The sequence below is a fragment of the Equus asinus genome, chromosome 6 (assembly GCF_041296235.1).
Source record: "Equus asinus isolate D_3611 breed Donkey chromosome 6, EquAss-T2T_v2, whole genome shotgun sequence".
In the NCBI taxonomy this organism is placed as follows: Eukaryota; Metazoa; Chordata; class Mammalia; order Perissodactyla; family Equidae; genus Equus; species Equus asinus.
The window spans coordinates 83,023,491-83,049,369 of NC_091795.1; the positions used below are offsets into that span (position 1 = coordinate 83,023,491).

The following is a 25,879-nucleotide window of genomic DNA, read 5'->3' on the forward strand; positions in this document are numbered from 1 at the left end:
AAAACAGTTATCTTGGGCCGGCCCTGTTGGCCTAGTGGTTAAGTTTGGTGTGTTCCACTTTGGCAGTGCAAGTTCTGCTCCTGGGCGTGCATCTACATCACTCGTCTATCAGTGGCCATGCTGTGGTGCTGGCTCACATGCAAGGAAAAAAAAAAGGAAGATTGGCAACAGATGTTAGCTCAGGGCGAATCTTCCTCAGCAAGAAAAAAAAAATTCTTTTCCAGAAAGAGAAATGCATTGTAAATTGTAACAGGTTATTTTTATCTTTTTACAACTCCTCAGCTCGCTTCTTTATTTTTTTCCCCTTCTATATTGTTTCATGATGATTGTTTAGGAATATTAAACTAGTAAGCCATTGCTCTTGAGATATTTGAGGAAAATTTAGGTTATTTTGTGTATCTGACGTTTTAGAACTTTGTGCAATAGTGTTGACCCTAAGTAAATAAATAGCAGTGTGAGTTTTGTTTTCTGCAGTCATGGTAACTTCTGTCCCTGTACATTCTTTTTAGAAACGAAAAAAAAAAAAAGAAATTGACTGCACTCTAAGCTTTCTCATAAAAATAGGAGTGCTTATTTTAAAAAAAGGTAGGAAAAAAAGTTTCATGTAAAGGAAATTGGAAAAGATTGATTGTACCCATACACTTTGTGATGTAACCTGGGGGGTAATGTTTCTATTCTGTTTTCCCTGTCTCTTTGAGGATCTTTTTCTCATCAGTTGCCTTACTCTTGAAAATTTTTATTCTTTCTATGGTTCCTTTTCTTCTGTGTACAAGAAACCAGGTTGTCTTTTAAAAAAAGACCCTTCCCTGACTTCTCTGACTTTGTCACCTATTATCTTCTTTTTTCTTTTTCTTTCTTTTTTTTTTTGAGGAAGATCAGCCCTGAGCTAACTACTGCCAATCCTCCTCTTTTTGCTGAGGAAGACTGGCCCTGAGCTAACATCCGTGCCCATCTTCCTCTATTTTATATGTGGGACGCCTACCACAGAATGGCATTTGCCAAGCAGTGCCATGTCCGCAGCCGGGATCCGAACCTACGAACCCTGGGCCGCCTGAGAAGCGAAACATGCGAACTTAACCCCTGTGCCACTGGGCTGGCCCCATCTTATTTTTTTCTTAATTCTGACACTTTTTAAAAAAAATTGAGGTCACATGGTTTATAACATATAAATTTAAGGTGTACATCATTATATTTCAACTTCCGTATAGACTACATCGTGTTCACTACCAAAAGTCTGGTTTCCATTGTCACCATACACACGTGCCCCTTTAGCTCTCCCCCGACCCCTTTCCCTGCTGATAACCAGCAATTTGTTCTCTGAATCTGTGTGTGTGTTTGTTGTTGTTGTTGTATCTTCTATGTATGAGTGAAATCATACAGTATTTGGCTTTCTCCATCTGACTTATTTCACTAAGCCTAATACTCTCAAGGTTCATCCATGTTGTCACAAATTGCAAGATTCAGCTGTTCTGGCTGGCTAGGTGGGTGTTCCCTTTCTCCCTCACAGCTCCGTGTGCATCCCCTTCCTGAAGCTGGTACTTCTTATAAGTAGCTCTGTAGTCATCACCTGTGAGAAAGTTTCTCACCTCTCACTCAGTTCTTTGTCTAGTGATTTCTACTGAGCATTTCTCAGAAGTTGCCGTGTCAGAAGTTACAGTGACCGACTTACCAGTCTGCAGGTTTATCAGCTTTCCTCCTGTTTATTCGTTTGGAACAAACAATTTCTCCCCGTTTTAGACACTGTATTTTTATTTAGTTTATATGAGATCCTTTCTGCTCATCCCTTTAATGTAGGCATTTTTTAAGGTTTTGACTTATGCCCTCTTGTTTTTACATTATGTTAGCCATGATCTTTTTATTACTGTTGCATATCTATCTCTGGTGGTCACTTCATGCTTTCTCAGAGCTGCATTTCCCATAGCCTGATAGACATCTCCCTAGATTTCTGGCTAGAATTCTAAGCTTAACTTTCAAAGTCAGAATTCAGCACTACACTTCCCCCACACCCCTAAACAGCAACAACCACTTTTTACACCTGTCCTTATTGTCTTTATTTTGAATACTGGTACCACTGATCTCTTAGTTATTCATTCTGCTTTTTGGAATCAATTTCTTATTTTCTACTTTTACAATTCTAGATGAGGCCATCATCAGGTCTTGAATTAATCTAGTTGTGTGCTGATTCAATTATTTCCTTGAATTTCTCAGTTTTTAATACTATAGTTGGATACATTCTTTTTGCCTTTACATTAAAATCCAGGTCCTAGATTTCTGACCAATTCTGATATGGACAGGAAACCATCCCTGAAAACCAGAGCAGTATAAATTCTTCTATCCTTCGTTATTCTCAAGTTCTTTTGTCGAATTTTACAAGATTTATAGTAGAATAGTGGTCAATATTTGTGGTAGCTGATGAGTATGGTTTAAGAGACTCTAAGACTTGAGGATAAAATGAATTTTGAAAATCGGAAAAAGTATCTAACTATTTCAGAAGGTTAGAGTTTAGAGAAAAAAGTCATTGAGGTGGGGATAACTATCTTTTCATTGTACTTTTACTTTCTGTAGCATTTGACACTGTTACTACTATACTTCTCTTGGAAGTTATCTCATCCTTGAGTCATGTTACTCTGACCATTCTGTGTACTCCATTATTATGTTGTTATGAAATAAGGTCCATATAATTTGTGATGTCTTTCTTCATCTCTACTAGCAGTTACTATTTTTTGTTTTTTTACTTTGAGAATTGTGTACTTAATATATAATATGTGCTATATCATCATTGTGACCATTTGTCTACCCAATAGATTGCATATTGAGTTCAAGTAGGTCTTAATCTTTTTTTACCATTGCTCCTCCCATGTCTTATGTACACAGTAGGTCCTCAATAAATGTTTGTTAAATGAAATTATTCCCTTAGTCTGAGATGCCTTTTCCACTCATGGATTGTAACACTCTGACACAGATTGCTAAATGACTGAGGGTAGATTGCATAATCTCTCTTAAATGTCTTTGTCCTGAAACTGGCAACACCTTCCCTCAAAGGGCTAGGTTATAATTAACTAGTAAAATGCTTTGAAGATGAAAAAGTTAAGGTTGAACATTATGATCATCTTATTAAAAGTGAACTGTTGGTATCACGTTTGTAGGTAATAGCTTTCCCAAAGCTTGAAGTTAATTAAATGGTGCTGAAGTAAGTGTTTTGTATGTATTTACATCTTGGTTATTTGCTTTACTTAAGTCCCTATATTTCTTTGGAGGGAAGGAGCCTTTTGTAAATATGCTATTTATTCTGAGGTGTCTTGCCACAGAGCCAAGGCAAGATTGAAACCCAAGTACAATAGTATGGTGCCGCAGTTAGGGTGATGTGCCTGTATTATACTTAAACTGTATTATATGCCAGAGATCCTCAAACTTGTGTGTACTAAGAATCGTTTGGAGGCCCTCATTAAAAATATCCCACCTCCAGAGATTCTAATTTAGCAAGTTGTGTTTCTTTAATGAGAAATCCAGGTGATTTTTGATTCAGTAAGTATGTGGACAATACTTTGAGAGACACTTCTGAATGGAACTGAAACAGCCAGTAGAATATGAGAGAATGACCAATAAATAAAAATACCAACTAATTTGAATTGATATTCAGAGTTATAATAACTCAGATTATTTAAAAAATGACTAGGCTTCAATATTTGACTTTGTCTTTAATTCTGTAAGTATGTAGTACTTATTCCCAGAATATGTTTGTGAAACTTCAGTACCTACAGATGCTCCATGAAAAAAGCCTGATTAACTAAGTTTGTGAAATGTTATATACTATCTTCCATGCTTAGAGATTTACACTGCATGTTAATATATTAAAGACTCTTAGAAGTCCTACGGCAAAAAACCTTGGACCTCATTGTTTCTCAGATTTATTTGACCATGAGCCTTCTTTTGTTTCCCCTAATAATTCCTATTAATAATTTATTGAACAAACTTGGGGACATTTAGCTTTTTTTTTTTTTTGCGTGGTATTTTGTGGAATTGAAATAGGGTATTTTTTGTAATTAAAGATCTTAAAATCTTGCTGGAATCTCAAGATTTGCACATGACACTTTAGAGATGGTAAATACATATTGCTAAGTTGAGTATAATCAAGCACCAAAATGTTGAGTAGAGTTGCAGCTGGTAGAGAGATAAGGCGAATTTAGGTTAGATTCTTCAGATGCATGTTCACAGGAGGGATAGGTCTTCAAGGGTGAGTGGCGGGATTTGAGTAGGAGGAGTAGTGCTGGCCTGGACTGTCTAAATTGGTAAAGTAGTTTACAGGTATCAGTTTCTGTATTCACAAATATACCTTAGCTTAGAACATATGGCATTGCTTCCTCAGTGACTGCTTGTTGAATCTGTTGTATAATAATGTGTTTCAAACCCTAATGTGCACAAGAATCACTTGGGGATCTTGTCAGAATGGTTTCTGATTGGACAAGTCTGGCGTGGAGCACATTTGGAGTGACAAACGAGAGAGTAATTACATCTTGGATGAGTAGGTGCGTTAGATGACCCTTAAGGCATACTATAACCTTGGTATTTTGTCAGTATCCTAGGGTGGAGTGTCTGAGGTGGTAGAAAGAGAACTGTATTAGGAATGGAATGCCCTAAAGTCCAGTTTTTTTTGCTATATTTCTGTCAGTCATTTGTTAGCTATGTGACCTTGGGCTAGTTAGTTAACTTATCTCTGAGCTTCAGTATTTACTCTGTTAAAGGGTAGGTTGGAGAAGACAAGGGCCTGGGGAGGTAAAATAATACAATTTTAAGAAGCACTCATTTGTTGAGTACAGTAAGCATGTTTATTGATAAAGTACTATTACGTGATTGAATTACATCTTAAGTGGCTTTTCCTCCTTTGCTGAGGATGGTTTGGAAGTAGCTAACCAGTTTTTCTTGGGAACTTAAACTAGTATGTGGTGGTGTATGTTATACACTAATATGTTTATTATTCCCACTTATAGACACTCTGATGTTTGAATTTCTAATTGTTTTTGCCTTTGTGTCTTTTAGTGCAAGTCTGGTCTTGTGACTTGAAAACTAGCTCATGATAAATTGTATTCTAGCACAAAATTAGAAATTAGTCTTTTTGTGAAAAAATTTTTAGTAAGTGAATGTCAGTTCTATAGGTTATGCTTGTATACATTTAAACATATATTGCAAGTATTTCTTATGTTTGTTTGCTAGTGACTACATTTTTTTTTTATTGAGGTTATGATAGTTTACCTCCTTGAGAAATTTCAGTTGTACATTGTTGTTTGTCAGTCTTATGATAGGTGTGCTAGTGACTACATTTTGACTGTTTCTGTAATGTAGTTGTCTTGCTTTGGGAAAATATATAGAAATGTGCATTTATGAATTGGACAGTTTTTATATATTTTTCTTAAAAGAAATTTGTAGCATAAAAGGAAACAAAACTCATATTTATATGGCAGCATATTGAAAATGATCATATATACCTTTGAAATATTGATCTATAATGTCAAGTGATAAAGTATTAACACATGAATTAAATCTTCTTTAAAGAAAAGTTTAATCTCCCCCAACACCCCAGTATCTCAGGAATTGAGTGGTGAAGAGGAGAGCTGCTTTGCAGAGACTGTGACCTTCCTGTAGTTTGAGGACATTCAGCTGGGGGGAGAATGATGGAAGTGTGATGGATGGAGGTCTCTGGTTGAGAGATTGGTTAAGTTAAACAGATTAACTGAAAGAGCAAATAAATAAATATATTGAAGATGTGGAAGCCAGGTTTCTCTCTGAGAAGGGCTTACAAACATAAAGGGGGAAATTCTAGAAAGAAACTTAAGGTATGGAATTAGAATTAGAATCATTGGTGTACACACATTTGACTTTTATTATTCACAGATAAATAGATATAGATGTGTATGTTTATATATTCATGTATTTCCCAGCTCTCTCTGCTGAGAGGACTCAATAGCAGTGAAACCCCAGTAACAGTAAGCACACTTAGTGTCCAGATCTTGGTTTCTAAATACTATCCTAGACTAAAAGGAACCAGAGCTCCTTGGAGAAATCACTAATTCTAGGGTCAGAGAGGGAAAGTACAAGATGAGCCTAGAGATTTCTTTTGTGCCAGGAGGTAAGGAGCTACTCAAAATGATAGGGACATGACAGAAGATTACAGGAACCGCTTTGAAAGGACTGCTGATGGCCAAATCTTGTCTAATTTGAGCGAGAAAGTAAATAGAATAATGGATTATAACCCATAGAATAAAATAAGGATCCACTAGTCCATACTGATATAAATAAGTGAGTAAATGAATTGGGTTGGTGGGGAGGGAAAGCTCTTTAAAGTAGAATGGCAACTAAAAAATGTAGAGGGAATGAGGGGATTAGATAATCACCATCATAATGGTATTGGATAAAGGCCAGAGTAGTAAATGAATGCTACAACTGGTGGGTGGAGGTTTGATGAGGAACGGGGTATTGGTTGAATTATGAGAATAATTTCACGTAAAATCTAATCAAATACCAAGGGAAAAATAGTGATTTTACAGTGGAGAAACCTGGCAGACACCAGTTTGACCAAGTGATCAATATTATACCTAATAATGGATAGGTTATAGTAGATACAATATCATTTCTGTACATTCTTTCCAAGAATGTATGGCCTGAATCTGGTTATGAGGAACATCAGGTAGACCTAGATTGAGGGTCATCCTTGAAAATGAAAGACCTGTACTCTTTCTTTACAGTCGAGGACATCAAAGATAGGGAAAGACTAAATAACTTTCACATTGAAGCAGACAGAGGAGATCTGATAACTAAATACAGTATGTCTTACTGGATAGGATCTTGAACCAGAAAGGAAAGGGAGACATCGTTGGGACGTTTGATAAAATTTGACTGCATCTGTGGATTGGCTCTGTGTTACTTCAGTGTTGATTTCCTGATTGGGAGAGTTATATGATGCTAATTAGCAAAGTGCCCTTGTTTTGGGAGGTACACACTGGAATATTTAGGAGAGAAATGAAGAATCGTGTCATAAAAAGATAGGTACACACACCTTTTCTGTAGGCTTGAAACTATTTTAAAATAAAAACAGGAAACAAAATATACCTTTCTAATTATAAATTTAATCTTTCTCTCTTTTTTGTGTACAAATTATTGCATTTTGCTACACTTGTAGAGTGATTCATTCAGTAAATATTTATTCGTTGAATAAATACTGTACTTTATCCAAGAATTGAAGAATTCTATGTGTTGCAATAGGAGTAATAAATATATTTTTAACTTTATCTTTCAGAAAGCTGAAGTTGATGGTAGTCTAAGTGATAGCCAAGTGTCTCCTCCAGCCAAACGCACTTTGAAACAACCTGATTCTGTTTGCAAAGACAAATCAAAATCACGAAGTACTGGTCAGCGAGAGGAATGGAACATATCAACTGGACAGGCCAGGTGAGAAGTGGTGGCTCATTGATTATTTTTTCATGAATTATTTGATGTGATTCAGGGCTGATACTAATGCTAATTTTCTTAAATTGTAAAGCCACTAGTCTAGAAATACTTATAAATTGTATTAAACTTATTTTGTACTTTTTGTATGTAATTTTATTACCTCTAAATATGTCATAAAATATATTTGTTTTATAAAAATATATAGTATGTAATAGAAACTATTATTACTAAAACAGTAAGGGTTTTGATAGGTAGGTCCTGAATATGCATTCATGTTTATAGTCCTGAAAATTTAAATAAAAACAGATGATTAGAACTATATTTTTTATTTGAAAATAAGATAAAAATCTCCCGTTTCTAAAATTATTAAATGTTCCACTTGAATTGATATACTAAAATATAATAAAATCTAAATTAATTTTTAAAGAAATCTTTTCATCTGTCTGCTTGTTTTCAGCTTAAATTTGCTTTGTGTCGAGTTCAATATGTATCAGGAAAACTTAATTTTACTCACTTACTAAAGTAAGTGGCAATAATTTAATGTAGAGAGGGTAGGCGCACACAGAGAAAAGATTTAAACTTTGATCTCAGAGTCTTTAGTTTCTTTTTTCTCCGGAGTCTTTGATGTAGAAATGCTAATGATGTGCCGACTGCAAACAAAAGTAAAAGGGAAATCCTTTGGTTTCTTTCCTCCTTGAAGTATTTAAAAATATTTTGATTCTATATCAAAATGGATACTCTTGCTCTTTAATGAAAAAATCTTTGGGGTTATAGACTTTGACAGGCAGTGTACATTTACTAGTCCCTAGAGAGTCTGTACCTATTTCAGTATGTTCCAGAAAAGGTACCACTTTATTTTAAATTATTTCTTTTGTGTTGTTTGGGCACTGAGTAGAAAAATTTGTGAATCATAGTCTGTTCACTTTTTTTTTTTCCTTTCCCATGCTCATTCATCTGTGAGATGAAGCAGATACAGATCACTGTAAAGACATTACTTAAAATGAACACTGCCCTTTAATTACACTTCTAGACTTGATCTACCTGTTATAATCTGTATCCTGTATTTATTAAATGAGTGAGTTACATTTCTTTTTCTAGATGAATGTTTCTAAAAAATATTCTTTTAGTGTTAAAGTTTGACCTTTAACTGTAAGATAATTGTAACAGTTTAATTCAAGTATAAGTGTATAATGCACTAGATTTCCCACATCTTATCCACTCATAAGGCCTTTATGGAAATTGGTCGTGATCATGTTCTTCATATAAAAAGGGCTCAAAAGATTTTGGTGGGAGAGAGAGAGTTTTCCTTCCATTTAGGTACCTTAGAGTGTCATGCTCCTTTTAAAAAAATACTAAGTACATTTGGAATTAAAAGCTTAAGAAATAATGAGCACTAACAAAATTTATTGTTTCTCTTTTGGCAGAAGAATAATGTTTAGCAGTTAACACAATTTCAAAATTTTTTTTAGTTAAACTTTCATCTAGGAGTGTGATACACTGTTAGAATCTTTTAGTGTTTTAGATGACCTGAAAAGAAAATGCTGTTTGACTTATTAGATTCAACAGAATTGAATTTTAAGGAAAACTTCTGTTAAAAATATTTTAGATTTTGAGATATTATAAATACAAAATTCAGGATTTATTTGAGGGCTTATGTTTGTCTTTATGTTGTGAACCTGAGAATCCTGATTTATTTTTCTTTATTTTGGTAATCTAAGGTAATTATGAGCATCTAAGGTAAAATTAATAAAGTTTCTTCACTAAAATAATTTTGTTACAGATTACAAATATAATTCATTTAGAGGGAAATTGAATATAGATAAGAATTACTAATTCTTTATGAATACTGTTAGCTATGAAAAATAATGAATCCTAAAGGACTTTGTCACCACCACTAAATTCTTTAAAGAAATTACTGTTGATTGGTGAAGTAACTTTTCTTTTAGAGATAGATAATTGGATAAAAATAGAGGTAAGAGTGGAACTGGAACTGCGAAGTCTTCATAAATGATTTGAGATAGATTATGAGTTTTCTTTTGGGGAGAAATCTGGGCTTATATATTTGAAGGGTCAAGTTTATCAGCATATACAATGATGATAATGTTTTGTAAAATGAGGAACTTTTTTTGCCCAAAATTCTTTACTATGTATTCTTCTTTATCTTATATGTAGAAATTCACAAATATACATGCTAACCTAGATAGATGTTGTAGCTTACAAATATTTTGAGTACAGAATCCCATTTTATTGACTTTTATCACCTGACATTTATTTAGCTATTAGACGTTTATTTAACTTGGAGGCTATGTGTGTATGTGTGCATGCATGCGTGCGTGCGTGTGTGTTGGAGGAGGCAACCTGGAGAATGTGGCATGTATTTGAATAATAGAAAGACATACTCTAAGATACAGACAAAATTAAATCTTTGCTAAGACTAACTGTACATGTAAATGTAACCTGTGACAATTTTGTTTTGTGGTCAGATGATGAGGGAAAAGTGAGGTTAGGCAGAATTGTAGCCACCTATGTTAGACTGCTTAGGCACATGAGAGTTGAAAGGTGGTAGTGGTTATGGTCTTTCCAAACTGAGACTTTTGCTGAATTGAGGTTTCAAACCCTCATAAATCAATAAATGCCTTGGATTTATATGGGAAAGGGAGAATAAGTAATGATTTTTAAGTCTGGTATTGCATTGGTAGTTTACTCTAGGTAATTAAAGGTATGCAAAATGCTAATGTAATAATCATCTAATGTAAAGTGATACAGTCTCCATTTAAAAACATTTAGGAAACAGAGATATAGGGAAGTATCCCCCACCCACTCCACTTTTTGAAGATAAAGAAGGGCGGGGCTGGCTCCTTGGCCGAGGTGGTTAAGAGTGGTTAAGTTCGAGAGCTCTGCTTCCATTGCCCAGGGTTTTGCCGGTTCCAATCCTTGGCAGGGACTTACCATCGCTCATCAAGCCATGCTGAGGCAGGGTCCCACATGTCACAACTAGAAGGACCCACAACTAAAATATACAATTATGTACTGTGGGGGGCTTATGGGGCGAAGGAAAAAATAAAAAATTAAAAAACAAGGGAGACTTCATAATCATAAAGGATTTAATGGAAGATTCATTTAAGCAGTGAACCCACCTGGTTACATTTGAACTGATTAACTTTTGGGAACATTGATTCGAGACTTTTTTTTTCTTTTTTTGAGGAAGATTAGCCCTGAGCTAACCACTGCCAATCCTCCTCTTTTTGCTGAGGAAGACTGGCCCTGAGCTAACATCCATGCCCATCTTCCTCTACTTTATGTGTGGGACACCTACCATAGCATGGCTTGCCAAGCGGTGCCATGTCTACACCCAGGATCCGAACCGGCAAACCCTGGGCCGCCGAGAAGCTGAACATCAAACTTAACCACTGCCCCACTGGGCCAGCCCCAATTCAAGAGACTTTTAAGCCACATATATTATTGTATAGGCAGGCCAACCCTTAAAAATCCCAGTATTCTCTCTATATACCCAAGTCGTTCATATTCTGTCTCCTTTTTTTCTTTCTCCTTTTTATAAAGAGAAATGATAATGATAAAGTGATAACAGTAATCTATGATTGTAAGATAGTTGCATTGATTGAAGACCCCCCCAGCCTAAAACAGATCTTTCATTAACAACAAAATGAAAGCCAAGTAATCATTATCTTCTTCAGATGGACAAAAAGCTTATTGTGCTTTTTTTCTGATGATATTGCTGTTTGGAAAAGTTTTAAATTTCTTTTGTAGAATGATTTTAGGATTAGCATCTTATTCTTTTCAATAATTTAAGTATGAAAAGTTTCAAACTTTTGGTTTTGTGTACAGCTAAAATTCATTTGGAGCCAAGACTTGTGAATAAACTGATCGAACTAAGTTAATGTTATGTTGGGTCCAAAGCCAAAGTATGGCTATGAAGTAAAAAAATTGTTTTTTTCTGTGGTTTATATGGGTTTTGAGAGTGCTTCTAGAGAATTTCACATGTCTGATCTTCTAAGAAATGACCTGTTAATACATCGGTTTTGTTACTTTGAGGTCAAACTCATAGTCAGGAGAATTGTGTGCTTTGTATAGAAAGGTGCTAAAAATGAAATACTTTCCAAGAGGTAGTGCGTTAGAACAAGATAGTTTTGTTGTTTTCTAGGGGAAAGGAGGACTGGAGTTTTTTGTTTTTGTGTTTTTGACAGTCTGAAGACATAATAATTTGAATTTTTTGTTCATATCCTTAGTTATCCTAGCTGTGACCTTTCTTAGACAGAGGCATTTATAATTAATGTTTATAACGTTTAACATTTATAATTTAACATGAAGAGTGCTGGAGTTACCAAAAACGTTAGACTATTTTAGTTAAAAATATTTTAGTTAACAAATTTGTGCAAACCACATGGGTAGTGGAAGAAAAGACAATCGTGTGTATTTACTATTTTCTGAATGTTCTTCCCCTTGTTTTTTTTATCTTTAGCAAAAATAGTAATTATTGGGTATTTCAAAAATACCTTAGTAAGTTTGTGTTGACAGCTCTTTTGTTATGTAACAATTTAGTTTTTGTTTTTGAACTTTGTAATTTTACTAAGGCACACTCTGACATTTTCGTCTTCACGTTTTGATAACTATCTTCCTAGTGACTTAACATTTCTCTTCCTCCACCTCAAAGGAAGAATTGTACAATGACTATTTTGAGAATTTAGTTAAGTTTTCATTTGTCAGTTTAGAATGTGTAGTAAAACATTTTGAAGAAATTATTAAATGGTACTTTTTTCTTAAATTTCTTAAAATTCTTAAATTTACTGTTTAAATAAATTTGTCATTGTTTGAGTTTTATTTTATCAACTAAAACCAATAGTAAATGTCTGTGACCATTGCTACTTATGGCATCAGTTAACTTCATGGTACATGTAAAACTTAAGCCTTTTCGTTGAATTTTAATTTATAGAGTTGAAGAGTAAATTCAGTTTATAATCTGCTATTAAAGCTTTTCTTGAAGTAACGAAGTGACTCTTAGCTAGTATATTTTATTAGTTAGTACATTACCAAGCTTAGAGTAAAAAATGTTGTTTTTACTCTTAAAAAAGTAATATCATATTATTGATGATTTAAGGATTAAAATGATTCCACCAGTATTGCATTTCTTGCTTCTTTAAATGAATGTTGATGTGTTTGCATATTAAATATAATTGTGTTCTAGGTTAACTTCTCAGCCTGGTGCTACATTACCAAACGGACATAGTAGCTTATGTGAGTATTCTGTTATGAAACTGGTTAGTATTAAAATTCTTATAATGTTGTTAGAGTAAGCGTTAAAGTGGGATAAAATAGAGAGTTTTACTGGTATGCTCAGAATACAATTGGAAGTGACTGGATTTCAGTCATAGTAAATACATATGTAATTGTTAAATGTTGAGAAATCAGTGCAACTGGAATAATTTAAATTATTATGACAGATTGTAGTTATAGAAAATTTTAGATTTTTGGATATTAATGCCATTTAAGACGTTATATTAAACTTTTTGTAGTCTTTTAAAAGTAATTTTTTGATTTTTTTCTCCTTCTTATACTTTGTACTTTGAAATGGAAATCTCTTTCTTGTTGTAGCCCTTCGAAGCCATCCCCTTCGAGGGGAAAAGAAGGGAGATGGGGACCTTTCTTGTATAAATGGTGACATGGAAGTCAGAAAAAGTTGTCGTTCCAGGAAAAACAGATTTGAAAGCGTGAACCAGAGTTTGTTATTTGATCAACTAGTAAATAGGTATGAATGCTTATGCAATAAGCAGTTTCATTTAATTATTTGATTTTTACACCAGCTATGTTTTAAAATAACTTAAGCACTGACTTAGCAATAAGTACAATTATTGTAAAACTTAATTCTAATTAACAGTGGTTAGCAATGATTGTGTTTCTGGTCAGTTTACCAGATTTAATACAGTTTATGTAATAGTTAAATTTTTCTCATCCTTTTTAAGCTCTTGTGCATAGTTGGATAATATAAAAAGTAATTTTATTCTATCTTCACTACTATAGTCCTTTACTATTTACTCGTTTAACATTTGTGTTTTTGACAATTTTTAAATAACATTAGGTTCCATGATTGATATATGTAGTAAGTATAGTTTTGCTTAGTCCAGATTTTGAATGGAAGGTCTTTTGAGACTGGGTATGTGGGATGTAGCTAGTGAGTGAGACTAGGTGACTGTTCAGCATCTACATGCAGTGAAACTTCATTCTTCTCAGATAATAAACCGTCTTACTTAATCCTTGCAATGACTTGGAGAAGGGAGGTCACTATAATCCCTATTCGACAGGAGGTGAAATTATATTCTGTAGTGGTAATGTCAAATTTGAGTATTAGTTATTATTTGTTAAGTACTTAGATCAGTATCAGAACATATGGTAAGTGCTAGGTAAGTGTGTTTAAAGGATAAAATGTGCTGGGGGCCGGCCCCGTGGATGAGTGGTTAAATTCTCGTCCTCTGCTTCCACGGCCCAGGGTCTTGCTGGTTCGGATCCTGGGCGCAGACATGGCATTGCTCATCAGGCCACGCTGAGGAGGCATCCCACATGCCACAACTAGAAGGACCCACAACTAGGACATACAACTATGTACTGGGGGGATTTGGGGAGAAAAAGCAGAAAGAAAAATTTAAAAAATTTAAAAAATAAAATGTGCTAATGTCAGCATGTGTTTTGTGAATGTCATGTTCTCTAATTTCTAAAAATATCTCTTCAGTTAACCTTATATTGGCTTTAAACTTTTCACAGATCTTTTATCCTATATAACACCATCTTCAAATAAAAAGAATTGGTTGCTTTTTTTTCAGTGCCTTGTATCTGGTAGTCAGTTATTTGTAGTGGCATCATGGATTTAAAAATTTGGAGCCTTATAAACAAGCCTTCTGCTTTGTAGAATATATTAAGGTAGAAGATATCCTGGTTCGATCTTCTTTTTGGGCATCATCTTCTGATGGATGCTAGTTCAGAAAGAGATATTTAATTGGGATGTTATATATACCTATCAGAGATGATTTAATTATGCATTGATGAAGAGCTCTTTTACATGTATGTCACAGTGTATGGTCCCGCAATTGTCTAAACCCTAGTTTTATTGTATGATTGTAGTACTGCTGAAGCTGTGTTACAAGAAATGGACAACATTAACATCAGACGGAATCGTCGATCAGGAGAAGTAGAACGACTTCGAATGTGGACAGATACAGAATTTGTGAGTGTATTAACTTTAACAACCTTTGTGAGTATTTTTTATTTTTATTGAGGAATTCAAAGGGAGAGTGAGCAGCATTTGGATTTTCTGGATCCTCCTTCTTCATTTCTAATTTAGTTTGGAATTTTATTGCTTGCTTTCTTCTTTTATCCATACTCTACTTGCCACAACCTTCCCAAAAGACCCTCTACACTTTTGCCAGAAGAGTCTTCCTATTTTATTTATTTGTTTTTTTGGGCAACTCCACTGGGACTTGACAGAGAGTCTTCTTAAAGTACAGCTTTGATGCTGTCACTTTTCTGATCTGAACCTTTAATGGTTTTTCATTTTGTACTGAATTAATTAAAAATGCTTTGACTGTCATAATCTGGTTTCAACTTTATCTTCTCACACATTGTTGCCCAAATATAAACAAATCCTTGTTCCCGTATAGACTTCTGGTTAGGGGCTAATGGAATCCTTCCTGTTTCAAGGTTCATTTCAAATGCTGCTTTCCTTCCCCTGCCCACTTTTAGCAAGAGGAGGGTCATCTCTTTGTATTCTAGAGTGCTGTGTACCTTTCTTTATGGCATTTGTTTCACTTTCTTTTATAGTCATCTGTGATTTATCTTATTCCGTCCTACTAGGGTGTAATTTGATCGAGGGAAAAAGTATGTCTGTGGCATTGTAGTTTTAAATTTCAAATATTTTATAAATTTTATTTTTCCTCTTCTTTACATTTATTGAATTCAGGAAACTCCATTTTCACAAATCTGTGCCTTGCCCATAGGTACTCAGTAAATTTTATTGAGTGGGCATATCCCATCAGGTTAACAATATTTATAGCCGGGACTAAATTCTATGTTAATATTTGACAGATTTTTCTCTTTAAAAGGAAAACATGGATATGTATTCAAGAGTGAAAAGGCGAAGAAAGTCATTAAGAAGAAATAGTTACGGGATACAGAATCATCATGAAGTCTCTACTGAGGGTGAAGAAGAAGGTTTGTAAAGCACCTTATGAAATAAACAGTAGAAAGTTCAGATGGGAGGGAAGAAAAAGATATACAAGTAATAGTTATCTATATTGATTTTTGGCTTTACAGGTCTATATTGTATATATTGGTCTGTATTTGTATATATTGATTTTTGTCTTTAGAGGTCTATATTGTATAATTTGGAATAATTTTTATTTGATCGGTTTTCTGAGTTTTCAATTCCTTCATTTGGAAAAATACCTTTATTGTACACTAGACATTATTACTCTGTGTGTCTTATTAGTCCTATCGTTAGTCCTTATTAGTCCTATCGTTAGTCCTTAGGCGACCTAATCTGATGTGGCATTTTACCATGGGCTGCCTTGCTTGTTAGGTGAGGCCTCTTTTGTATTTAGGTATCTTCTAACCAAAAGCCTCTATCCATAGTCTCCTTATCTATGGCCTCTAAATCTCTGATTATTTGGGTCACGAATCTAGTGATGGACTGAGGAGCAAATAGTCACGTTTAGAGAAGGAGGGAGTGCTAATACTAGTGAAAGGAGGTGTAGTATTCTTTTCTGAGGCCTGTCTGTGTTCTGAACTGAAGAAGCCCCAGTGACTTTGTAGGGTTGGAGCTGGGAACTCGATGAAAGCACATTTCCCCCAAGCATTATAAATTGTTGACCAGTACATCTGGAGGATGTAATTCTGTAGGCGTTCATCTTCTTTATTAAAGTGGATTGTCAGAAGATTTGGTGCTTTGTAAATACAGGGTAGTTATCTTTTACCAGGAAATCTTACTAGTTCGCACTATTTATATAGCTTAGATGGAGAAGAATGGGTTTATTTCCCAAATTCTGTAATTAATACATTGTTAGCAAGTTTTGAAGAGCCAATATTTCTAATGAAGGTACTTTATTGAGCAAATATTATTGTTGTTACAGCTAGAACCTCTATGTTGCTTCCTTTGGAGAAAATCAGTATAGGTGAGACAGATTTATGATGTGATTTTTGCCTTTTCATTAACTGGACACCTTTGTAGAGTTTCCAAAGTAGATTTGCCATGTATAAAATTTCTTTCCGTAATAATATGTTATTGTGCAGGTGTTTTTCAAAAAGTAACTTTTTTGAAGGTTTAAAGCAACTTATTTGGGTGCAAGTAATTTATATTATTATGTAGATAAGTAATATTGTATTTCTTGATTTTCTCTATAACCTAGTAATAAAGATTTTTAAAAACTCAGCATAAGCTTTCAGATGTCACTAGTAAAATGTAAAGTCTTTTGCGTTATTAGTCTCCTATTTCAGCATTACTGGTAGTTTAAAATTTTTTTTCTATGTCTTAATATGATTGTGTTATATTGACAATTTTTGTGGTTAAAAAGTTAATCATAAAGTATAATTTGGGGCCAGCCTGGTGGTGCAGCAGCTAAGTTCGCATGTTCTGCTTCGGTGGCCTGGGGTTCATCGTTTCGGATGCCAAGTGCAGCCATGGCACCGCTTGGCAAGCCATGCTGTGGTAGGCATCCCACATATAAAGTAGAGGAAGATGGGCATGGATGTTAGCTCAGGGCCAGTCTTCCTCAGCAAAGAAAAAAAAAAAGTATATTGCGTTTGGGGACCATAAGCTGATAAATTTTCATCAGAGTTTTATGTTAAGCTGTGAATAGATGTCACATCATAGCTATAGCCAAACCACTTTTTAAAAATAAACTTTTAGGATTTATGTACATTATAATTTATTTTTTAAGTGTGTAACTGGGTGAATTATTGTAAAGTGATCACTTATGTCAAGAAATTGTTATCAACACCCCAAAAATTTGCTTCATGCTCCCTCCTAATTCCTACCTGCATTTTCTTACCAAAACTTAACTAATTCGTGCTTACCTGTTGTCAAGAAGCCTAACAAATATTGTACTGCCAACAAAAATTACTCTTGCTGTAACATTAGTGTTTATCTTGTAAGATATTTTTTTGAACTACCAAATGGTATTTGAATAACTAACCTTATTCAGTGGTTAATTGGGCATTGAATTAATTTTGCTATAGTAATGTTTTGAATCATCTTCTATTATTGCTTTGTATGACCAAAGAGATCAAAAAGATCATAAGTAAATCAAGAGATCAAATATGGTCATATTGATTTATTTAACAGAGAACTATATTGATTATTTGTAGAAAAGGCATTTGCTTTTACATCTACCCAGGTTGATTTTTAATTATATTACTTACGCCGTATTATAAAATGTTGACACTTTTAAATGTCACCTGTGCAGAAAGAATAAAAGATAAAATGTAAATATTCACTTCCAGAGTGGACCAATTCTTGTGGATTAAAACAGTGCTTTTTTTCTTTTGTTTGGGGGAAACTAGAATCTCAAGAGGAAGATGGAGATATAGAAGTTGAAGAGGCAGAAGGAGAAGAAAATGATAGACCATATAATTTGAGACAAAGAAAAACAGTGGATCGATACCAGGCACCTCCAATAGGTAGGAGACTCTAAATAACTTTCCTTTTTGTAGTTGACTAGCTTATTCTGCTCCACCCTTTTAAAAAATTAATGTTGCTGAATTTAAAAGAATGAAATCTCTTGTAGGTTCCATACATCTTTTCCTACATATGCTTCTATTCACATACACAACTGAAAAAAAAGTTGAAGTACGTAGTTGCAATATAGGATTACATAGAACATGTACATTTTATTTAAAGAACTGTAATAATAAATATTGCTCATACTTTTGTATTACTTTATATTTTATTGATCACTTTGATTTACAGCAGTTCTTTAGGGTAGGTATCTCTATGTTCCGAGTGGTAAAGTAATTTAGCCAAAGTCACAAAAGTGATCCAAGGCTGCGGCTTGGCCAATAACCTAGGTTTTTTTTCTTTTTGAGAAGGAAAAAGTTTATCTTAATGCTGTTAAATCTAATGTCAAGTAATCAGCTCCACAAGTACTGTTTTATTGACTTTTTTCCAGCACTTGGGAAATCTCATCACTATTGAACTCCTCCAGTTTTTTTTTGAGAGATGATTCACATATCATGAAATTCACTATTTTGCTGATTTTTAATTTGTACACTTTATTGGTTTTTAGTATATTCCCAAGAGTGTGCAGCTATCACCACTGTCTAATTCCAGAACATTTTGTTACTTCTCTACTCCCATCCACCCAACCCAGGACAACCACTGATGTACTTTGTGTCTCTGTAGACCTGCCTATATGTTACCTTTTGGGTCTAGCTTCCTTCACTTAGCATAGTGTTTTCAGGAAAGAACCTAGGTCTTATTACTCCAACTCTGGTGCTCTAAGACAATGATTGATTCTCTGGAAGGGGTGTATCAGAGTTCTCTCACTAGAAGCTTGCCCAAGTCTGCAGACATTCTTCTACTCTAATTAGGAGTTACTGTCACAGATAGCCCTGTTAAAAATGGGAGAGGTCTGTTCATAAAAAAGATTGTGAACCATTTTTCCAGATACTTTTTTTTTGAAAAAAGCTTTATTGAGGTATAATTGAAATATAGTCCATTGCCATTGCACATATTTAACATGTACAATTTGGCAAGTTTGAAATACCTTAAGTATACAGTCGGCCCTCTGTATCCGCAGATTCTGCTTCTTGGGATTCAACTACTTGCAGATTGAAAGGTCTATGATGGTTGCATCTGTACTAAACATGTACAGACTTTTTTTTCTTGTCATTATTCTCTGATCAATACAATAACTATTTACATAGCATTTACATTGTATTAGGTATTATAAATAGAGATGATTTAAAGTATATAGGAGGATGTATGTAGGTTATATGCAAATACTAAACCATTTTATATAAGGAACTTGAGCATCCGTGGATTTTTGTATCCACGGGGGTCCTGGAACCAATCCCCTGCAGATGCCAAGGGATGACTGTGTGCGTGTGAAGCCGTCACCACAATCAGGATAATGAACATGTTCATCAACCTCCCAAATTTCACCCTGACTGTTTGTAATCCACTCCTAACCTTCTTGTGCCTCCCCCCTCCTAATCCTCAGGCAGCGACTGATCTGATCTGCTGTCATTGTGGATTAGTTTACATTTTCTTGAATTTTATATACAGTGTATACTTTTTTTGTCTGACTTCTTTCACTCAGCATAATTATTCTGACTCATCCATGATGTTGAATATAATAATAGTATCTTCCTTTTTATTGCTGAGTGGCATTCCATTGTTTGAATGTATCACTATTTGTTTAGCCATTCATTATTTGATGGACATTTGGATTGCTGACATTTCTAGTGTTTGGATATTATAAATAAAGTTGTTATGAATGTTCATATTCAAATCTTTGGACATATGTTTTCATTTTTCTTATAAACATTTAGAAGTAGAATGGCTGGGTTTTGTGATTAGGTGTATGTTTAACTTTCTAGAAATTGCCAAACTGTTTTCTGAAGTGATTGTAGCACTTACTTTCTCACTACGAGTGTGTGAGGGTTGCGTTTGCTGCCTTTGCTTGGCAACACTTGCTCAGTTTTTAAAATTAATTTTATTATGTATCTGTTATGGTTTTGATTTATGTTTCCCTAATGACTAATGATGTTGAGCATCTTTTTATGTGCTGATTTGCTAACGTTGTCTCTGGTAAAGTGTCTGTTCACATTTCTTGCCCAATTTTTCAGTTGAGTTGTTTGTGTTCTTCTTATTCAGTTTTGAGAGTTCCTCATGTTATTTAGATATCAGTCCATCAGATATATGATTTGCAAATATTTTATCAGTCTATAGCTTGTTTTTGTTTTTTTATTCTCTTAATAATGTCTTTTAAAGAGCGAATTTGCAATTTATTTTTTAGATTGGTACCTAACAACTGTTGCCAATCCTTTTTTTTTTTTGCTTTTTCTCCCTAAATCCCCGCAGTGCGTAGTTGTGTAGTTTAGTTGTAGGTCCTTCTAGGTGTGGCATGTGGGATGCCACCTCCACATGGCCTGATGAGCAGTACCATGTCCGTGCCCAGGATCCAAACCAGCTAAACCCTGGGCCACCCAAGTGGAGCATGTGAACTTAACCACTTGGCCACAGGGCCAGCCCCAGAATTTGTAATTTTAATGAACTCCAATTTATCAATTTTTTTAATGCATTATGCTTTTGATGTTGTATCTGAGAAGTCTTTAGCCAAAAGTTGCAAAGAGTTAAAATCTTTTTAGAATGTTTATTTGCAAATTATAGTATTATCACAGTTTTAATTTTTGTTGTGCTCTTTCTAGACAGCATTCAGAACTTGAAGACTTATGACTAGCTTCTTATTCAGGAAGTTAACAGAAGTCTGTTCCTTTAATGCATCAGTTTATCAATTTCTAATTAGTTATTCTTTTTTTTTCTTTAAGTACCAGCTCATCAAAAAAAGAGGGAAAACACACTGTTTGATATTCACAGATCTCCAGCAAGAAGAAGCCATATCAGGTATGTTTTCTTGGTTTTTGAAAGGAGGAAATATTTACAGCTGTCATTTAGATATATTCTTTAAGTAATACATAGGGATTACATTATAATCAGAATGTAGTCATTGATCGTGTTAATGATAATGCCAATGAGGGACTAAGTAGCATCTTTCTTTCTTTAATTAGTGACTAATAATTATTATCCTGCTTCAGTTTGCCTGGAGTAGTTATTGTTTTAAAAATTTTGTTCCCTAAAGCTACTCAGCTCTCTGGTCTCTTAGTAGAGTTGAATCTAAGCAACTCATATTGCTTTCATTTGAAGCATTAGTTCAATTAGTCTTTGCTACTTTTTTTCCCCTTTTGCCCTCTCTTTTACGTGTAGGTATAAAGGAGATTTTTTTGTTTTTGAAACTTTATCTCATCTGTTATGTTTTCTGAAGAAGTAATAGTTTCCCAATGGCTCAAAAATAAAAAGTAAAAAATGAACATAAAAAGCTTTCTTCTAACCTCCGTAACTCTCACTTTCCCATAGTAACGTCCTTATTTGTGTATTCTCAGAGAACATGTTCATATGTGTATGTATATATGTGCAAATACGTATGTCGATTGTTACCCTTTCTTTTTACATAAAATGTACTGTGCACATTGTCCTCCACCTTGGTTTTTCACTTTATTAATTTTAACTGTTTTTTCATTTTATTATAGAGAAATTTCACACTTATGTTTATAGTTGCATAATATTATATTCGTAGATAAACTATAATTTTCAAGCTAGTCTTTTATTGAGAGGTTGTTTTCAGTCTTTTGCTATTGCAAAATACCATATAATGAATACTCTTGCATAGTCATCATTTTACATGTGTACAAGTATATTTGTAGGATAAATTCACAGAATTGGAATCTCTGATTTAAAGAGAATATAAGTTTGTAATTTTGATACTTTCAGTAGTTTTGAGTCAGTTTGCAACCCACCCAGCAATGTATGAGAGTACCTTTCCTCATATTTCTTCCAACAAAATGTTATTCTCAAACTTTTGAATTTTTGCCAGTCTGAGAGTTGAAAATGAGATCTTGGTTTATTTTAATTTCTGTATTTTTTATGAGAGTATTTTTTTCATATGTTTAAAAGCCAAGGAAAAGCTTTTTTCTGAAATGTTTGTTCATAAAACTTGCCTATTTTTCTAATAGGATGTTGCTCTTTTATTTATTTTTAGTAGTTCTTTATATAATAGATTAGTCCTTTGTCATAAATTGCAGTATTTTTCCTCAGTTCATAGTTTGTCTTTTAACTTTGCTTTTGGTCTTATTTACCAGGAAGTTTTTGTTTTTTTGTAGTCAAATTTATCAGTCTGTTCTTTTAAGGCTTTTAGATTTTGAATCATAGTTAGAAAAGCCTTCTCAAAGCCAAAATTTTAAAGGAGTTCACCTTTGTTTATTTCTTTGGTTTCATTTTTTACTCTTAAATTTTGGTCCATTATAATTTTATCCTGGTGTAAGATTTGTTGTACGGATCCAAATCTTTTTCCCAGATAGAAAATGAGTTGTCTCACCCTCATTTATTGAATGAGTCTATGATTTCTCCATTGATTCCAGTTGCCACCTTTATCGTATATCAAATTATACATTTTGGTTTGCTCCTGGATGTTTGTTCCATTCATCTATTGAGTACTATTTTAAGTCATTGAGGCTTTTTAATATATTGTAATATTTGTGGTCCCCTTAAATTTTCCTTTGAATATCATTTTCCATTATTTAAGGTCTTTTTATTTTTAATGTTCTTCAGTTGTGTTTTAAAGTTCTTTCTGTGATTCTTGCACATTTATTGTTAATTTTTTTCTTGAGTAGCTTACCTTTGCTGTTGCTTTTGTAAATGATGCCCCCATCCTTTTTTTTCTCCTCCTTCATTCTTTTGTTATATTTTCTCTCAGGTAGTTGTTTGTAATATGTGAGCAGTTAATTTCTGTATATTAATTTTGTACCTCACTTTATTGGGAATGCCCCTAGCATGTTCCCATTAAGGTGATGCTTAAGAAAGATAATGTTTTATCATGTTAAAGATTTACGTATTTTTTTATCATTGAATTTTCTAAAAAACCCAAGAATTGTGATTGAATGTTTTCAAGTAAATTGTCAAGGTTAGTGGAGATGCTTCCTCTTAGATCTATTAATAGGAATAATTTATTATATTAATTGGTTTCCTAATGTTGGTTCTTTTAGATGAGATTGTCTTTTTTTCTGATTTTGTAATTAATCTCTATATTTTTTGCATTGTGATTAGAGAGTGTTGTTTGCAATGTTCTACTTATTGAGCTTTTCCTTTTGGTTGAATATACAGTCTATTTTCATGAATGTTTTATAGGCATTTGAAAAGAATGAAGTAATCTCTATTTTTAGGATACAGGTTGAAATCGATTCAGTATGTTATTCTATCTTTTTAGGTTACCTATATCATTATACTTTTGTTCATTTCTGTGTTCTTACTTTTTTGTTCACTTTTGATAGGGATAGAAAAGGTGAATTAAAGTCTCCCTAGTACTAGGATGTCTATATCCATTTCTCCTTTTGTCTGCTATAAATTTTGCTTTATGGATGTTGTTGCTGTGTTCTGTTGTCCATAGCTACTTATAATTGATAACTTTATTATGAATCGTGCCTTTTTGCCTTTGAAAATATTCTTCTTTGTCTCATTTATTTCTTTTTTACTTGAGTTCCACCTACTCTGATGTTAAATTTTAACCCATATTTTCATTTGGTTTACATTTACTTGTATACTTTTGCTCCTTCTTTTATTTCCCATCTCTCTGAATCACATTGTTTTAAGTATGTCTGTTGTATTCAGCATAAAGCCATGTTCTGATTTGAGATTCAGTCCAAACATCTTATTTTTATAATTATCTTAATTTGCATATGTTGATGTGACTGATACGTTTGTTTTTAGTTCTATTATTTTATCTTACCTTTTCTCCTGTTTTTATAGACTTAAGAAGTATATCACTCTGTGGTCTTTCCCCAACATTTTACCGTGAAAATGCTCAAGAATCTAGGAGAATTGGAAGAATTTTACAGTGAATACTGGAAAACCCACCACATAGATTCCACAGTTTTGTTATACTGTACTTTCTTTATCAAATATCTGTCTAGCCATATGTCAGTCCATCTTATTTTTTAGATACGTTTCTAAGTAAATTGCAGACATTAGTAGACTTCTTTCTTAAGTTCTTCAGCACATATATCGTTAACTGAAAGTTCAGTATTTGTTTAGGTTTTTAACTTTTGAGGTAAAATTTACATGCAGAGAAATACACAAATCTTAAGTGTACTTTTGGTATTTTTTTAAAAGTGAACTTTTTATTTAAGATGACTTTTCAGGAAAAAAAAAAAAGATTAGTTTTAAATTCACAGAAAAATTGTGAAGCTAGTACAGAGAGTTTTCATATAGCCCGTACCCAGTCTCCCCTATCATTAACAGCTAACATTAATATGGTTCTTTCGTTATAATTAATGAACTAATCTGGATGCATAATTGTGTACTGAAGTCCATACTTTATTCAGATTTCCTTAGTTTTTACCTGATGTCCTTTTTCTGTTTCAGGAGTCTGTCCAGAATATGACATTACATTTAGTAGTCATGTCACGTTAGGCTCCTCTTGTATTTTTTTAGTCAGCTTCATCGAGGCATAGTTTATATAAAGTAATTTAAAGTGTTGGGTTAGGTACGTTTTGACAAATGTATGCTGTGCGGATATCACTGCCGCAGTCAAGGTGTAGAGCATTTCCATTACCCTCAAAAATTTCATTTTTGCCCCTTTTCATTCTGTTCCTCAAAGCCCTTGGCCCTAGGCAACCACTGTTCTTTTTGTTACTGTACGTTAGTTTGCGTTTTCTAGAATTTTATATAAAGGGAATCATGCAATATGGTGCTCTTCTATTTCTTCTTCTTTCACTCAGTGTAGTGGTTTTTGAGATTCATCTATGTTATGTGTAGCAGTAGATTGTTCCTTTTTATTGGTATTCTGTTGTGTGGATGTACCAAATTTGTCACTTGTTGATGGAAATTTGAGTTGTTTCCTGCTTTTGACTATTGTGAATAAAGCAGCTGTGAGCATTCCTGTATAAATCTTTGGATGGATATATATTTTAATTCTCTTGGGTAAATACCTATGAGTGGATGTGTAGATCTTTTGGTGGGTGATATTTAACTTTTTAAGAAACTACCAAGCAGTGTTCAAATTGTTGTAACCATTTCGCATTTTCACTAGCACTGTGTTTGGGTTCCGTTTGCTTCATGTCCTTGTCAGCACTTGGAGTGGTCAGCCTTTTTAATTTTAGCCAGTCTGATGAATATATAGTAATGTTTCCTTGTAGTTTTGCTTTGCTTGTGCCCGATGTCTTTAATCATTAGTTTTATTTGCTTATTGGCCGTTCTTAATATCTCCTTTGTAAAGTTTCTGTTTAAATATTTTTGCTCATCTTAAGATCAAATTGTTTGCCTTCTTATTATTGAATTTCAAGAGTTTTTTGTATGTTCTAGATACAAATCTCTTGTTTGATATATGTGTTGCAAGTGTTTCTTCCATCCTATGACTTGCCATTTGTTCTCATAATGTCTTTTGAAGAGCAAATGTTTAAAATTTCTTTTAAACGGACTTTTTATTTTGGAATAATTTTAGCTTTGCAGAAAAGTTGCAAAGATAGTATAGAGAGTTCCCTTATACCTCTCACCCAGTTTCCTCTGTTGTTAACATATTATTGTGGTACGTTTGTTAAAACCAAGAACTGGCATTGGTACCTTACTACTTACCAACCACCAAAGTTTATTTGGGTTTTACCA

The 25,879-nt window shown here is 33.7% G+C and overlaps 1 protein-coding gene across 7 annotated transcripts in view; it reads left to right on the plus strand.

The window, feature by feature from the left end:
• Window positions 1-25,879, plus strand: part of ATAD2B (ATPase family AAA domain containing 2B) — a 162,595-nt gene that overhangs the window by 13,161 nt on the left and 123,555 nt on the right. For 6 of the 7 annotated variants that reach the window (XR_011504147.1, XM_014866423.3, XM_070512532.1 and 3 more), the window contains exons 2-8: window positions 7,292-7,443; window positions 12,647-12,696; window positions 13,054-13,207; window positions 14,575-14,677; window positions 15,552-15,660; window positions 18,007-18,123; window positions 20,995-21,070. Coding sequence is in view for 6 of the 7 variants with exons in the window: in XM_014866423.3 (XP_014721909.1) it covers window positions 7,292-7,443; window positions 12,647-12,696; window positions 13,054-13,207; window positions 14,575-14,677; window positions 15,552-15,660; window positions 18,007-18,123; window positions 20,995-21,070 (761 nt within the window). In the remaining variant the exon portion in view is untranslated. Of the gene's footprint in view, window positions 1-7,291; window positions 7,444-12,646; window positions 12,697-13,053; window positions 13,208-14,574; window positions 14,678-15,551; window positions 15,661-16,577; window positions 16,620-18,006; window positions 18,124-20,994; window positions 21,071-25,879 lie in introns of all 7 variants that reach the window. The other variant, XM_044772008.2, reaches the window with a different exon arrangement.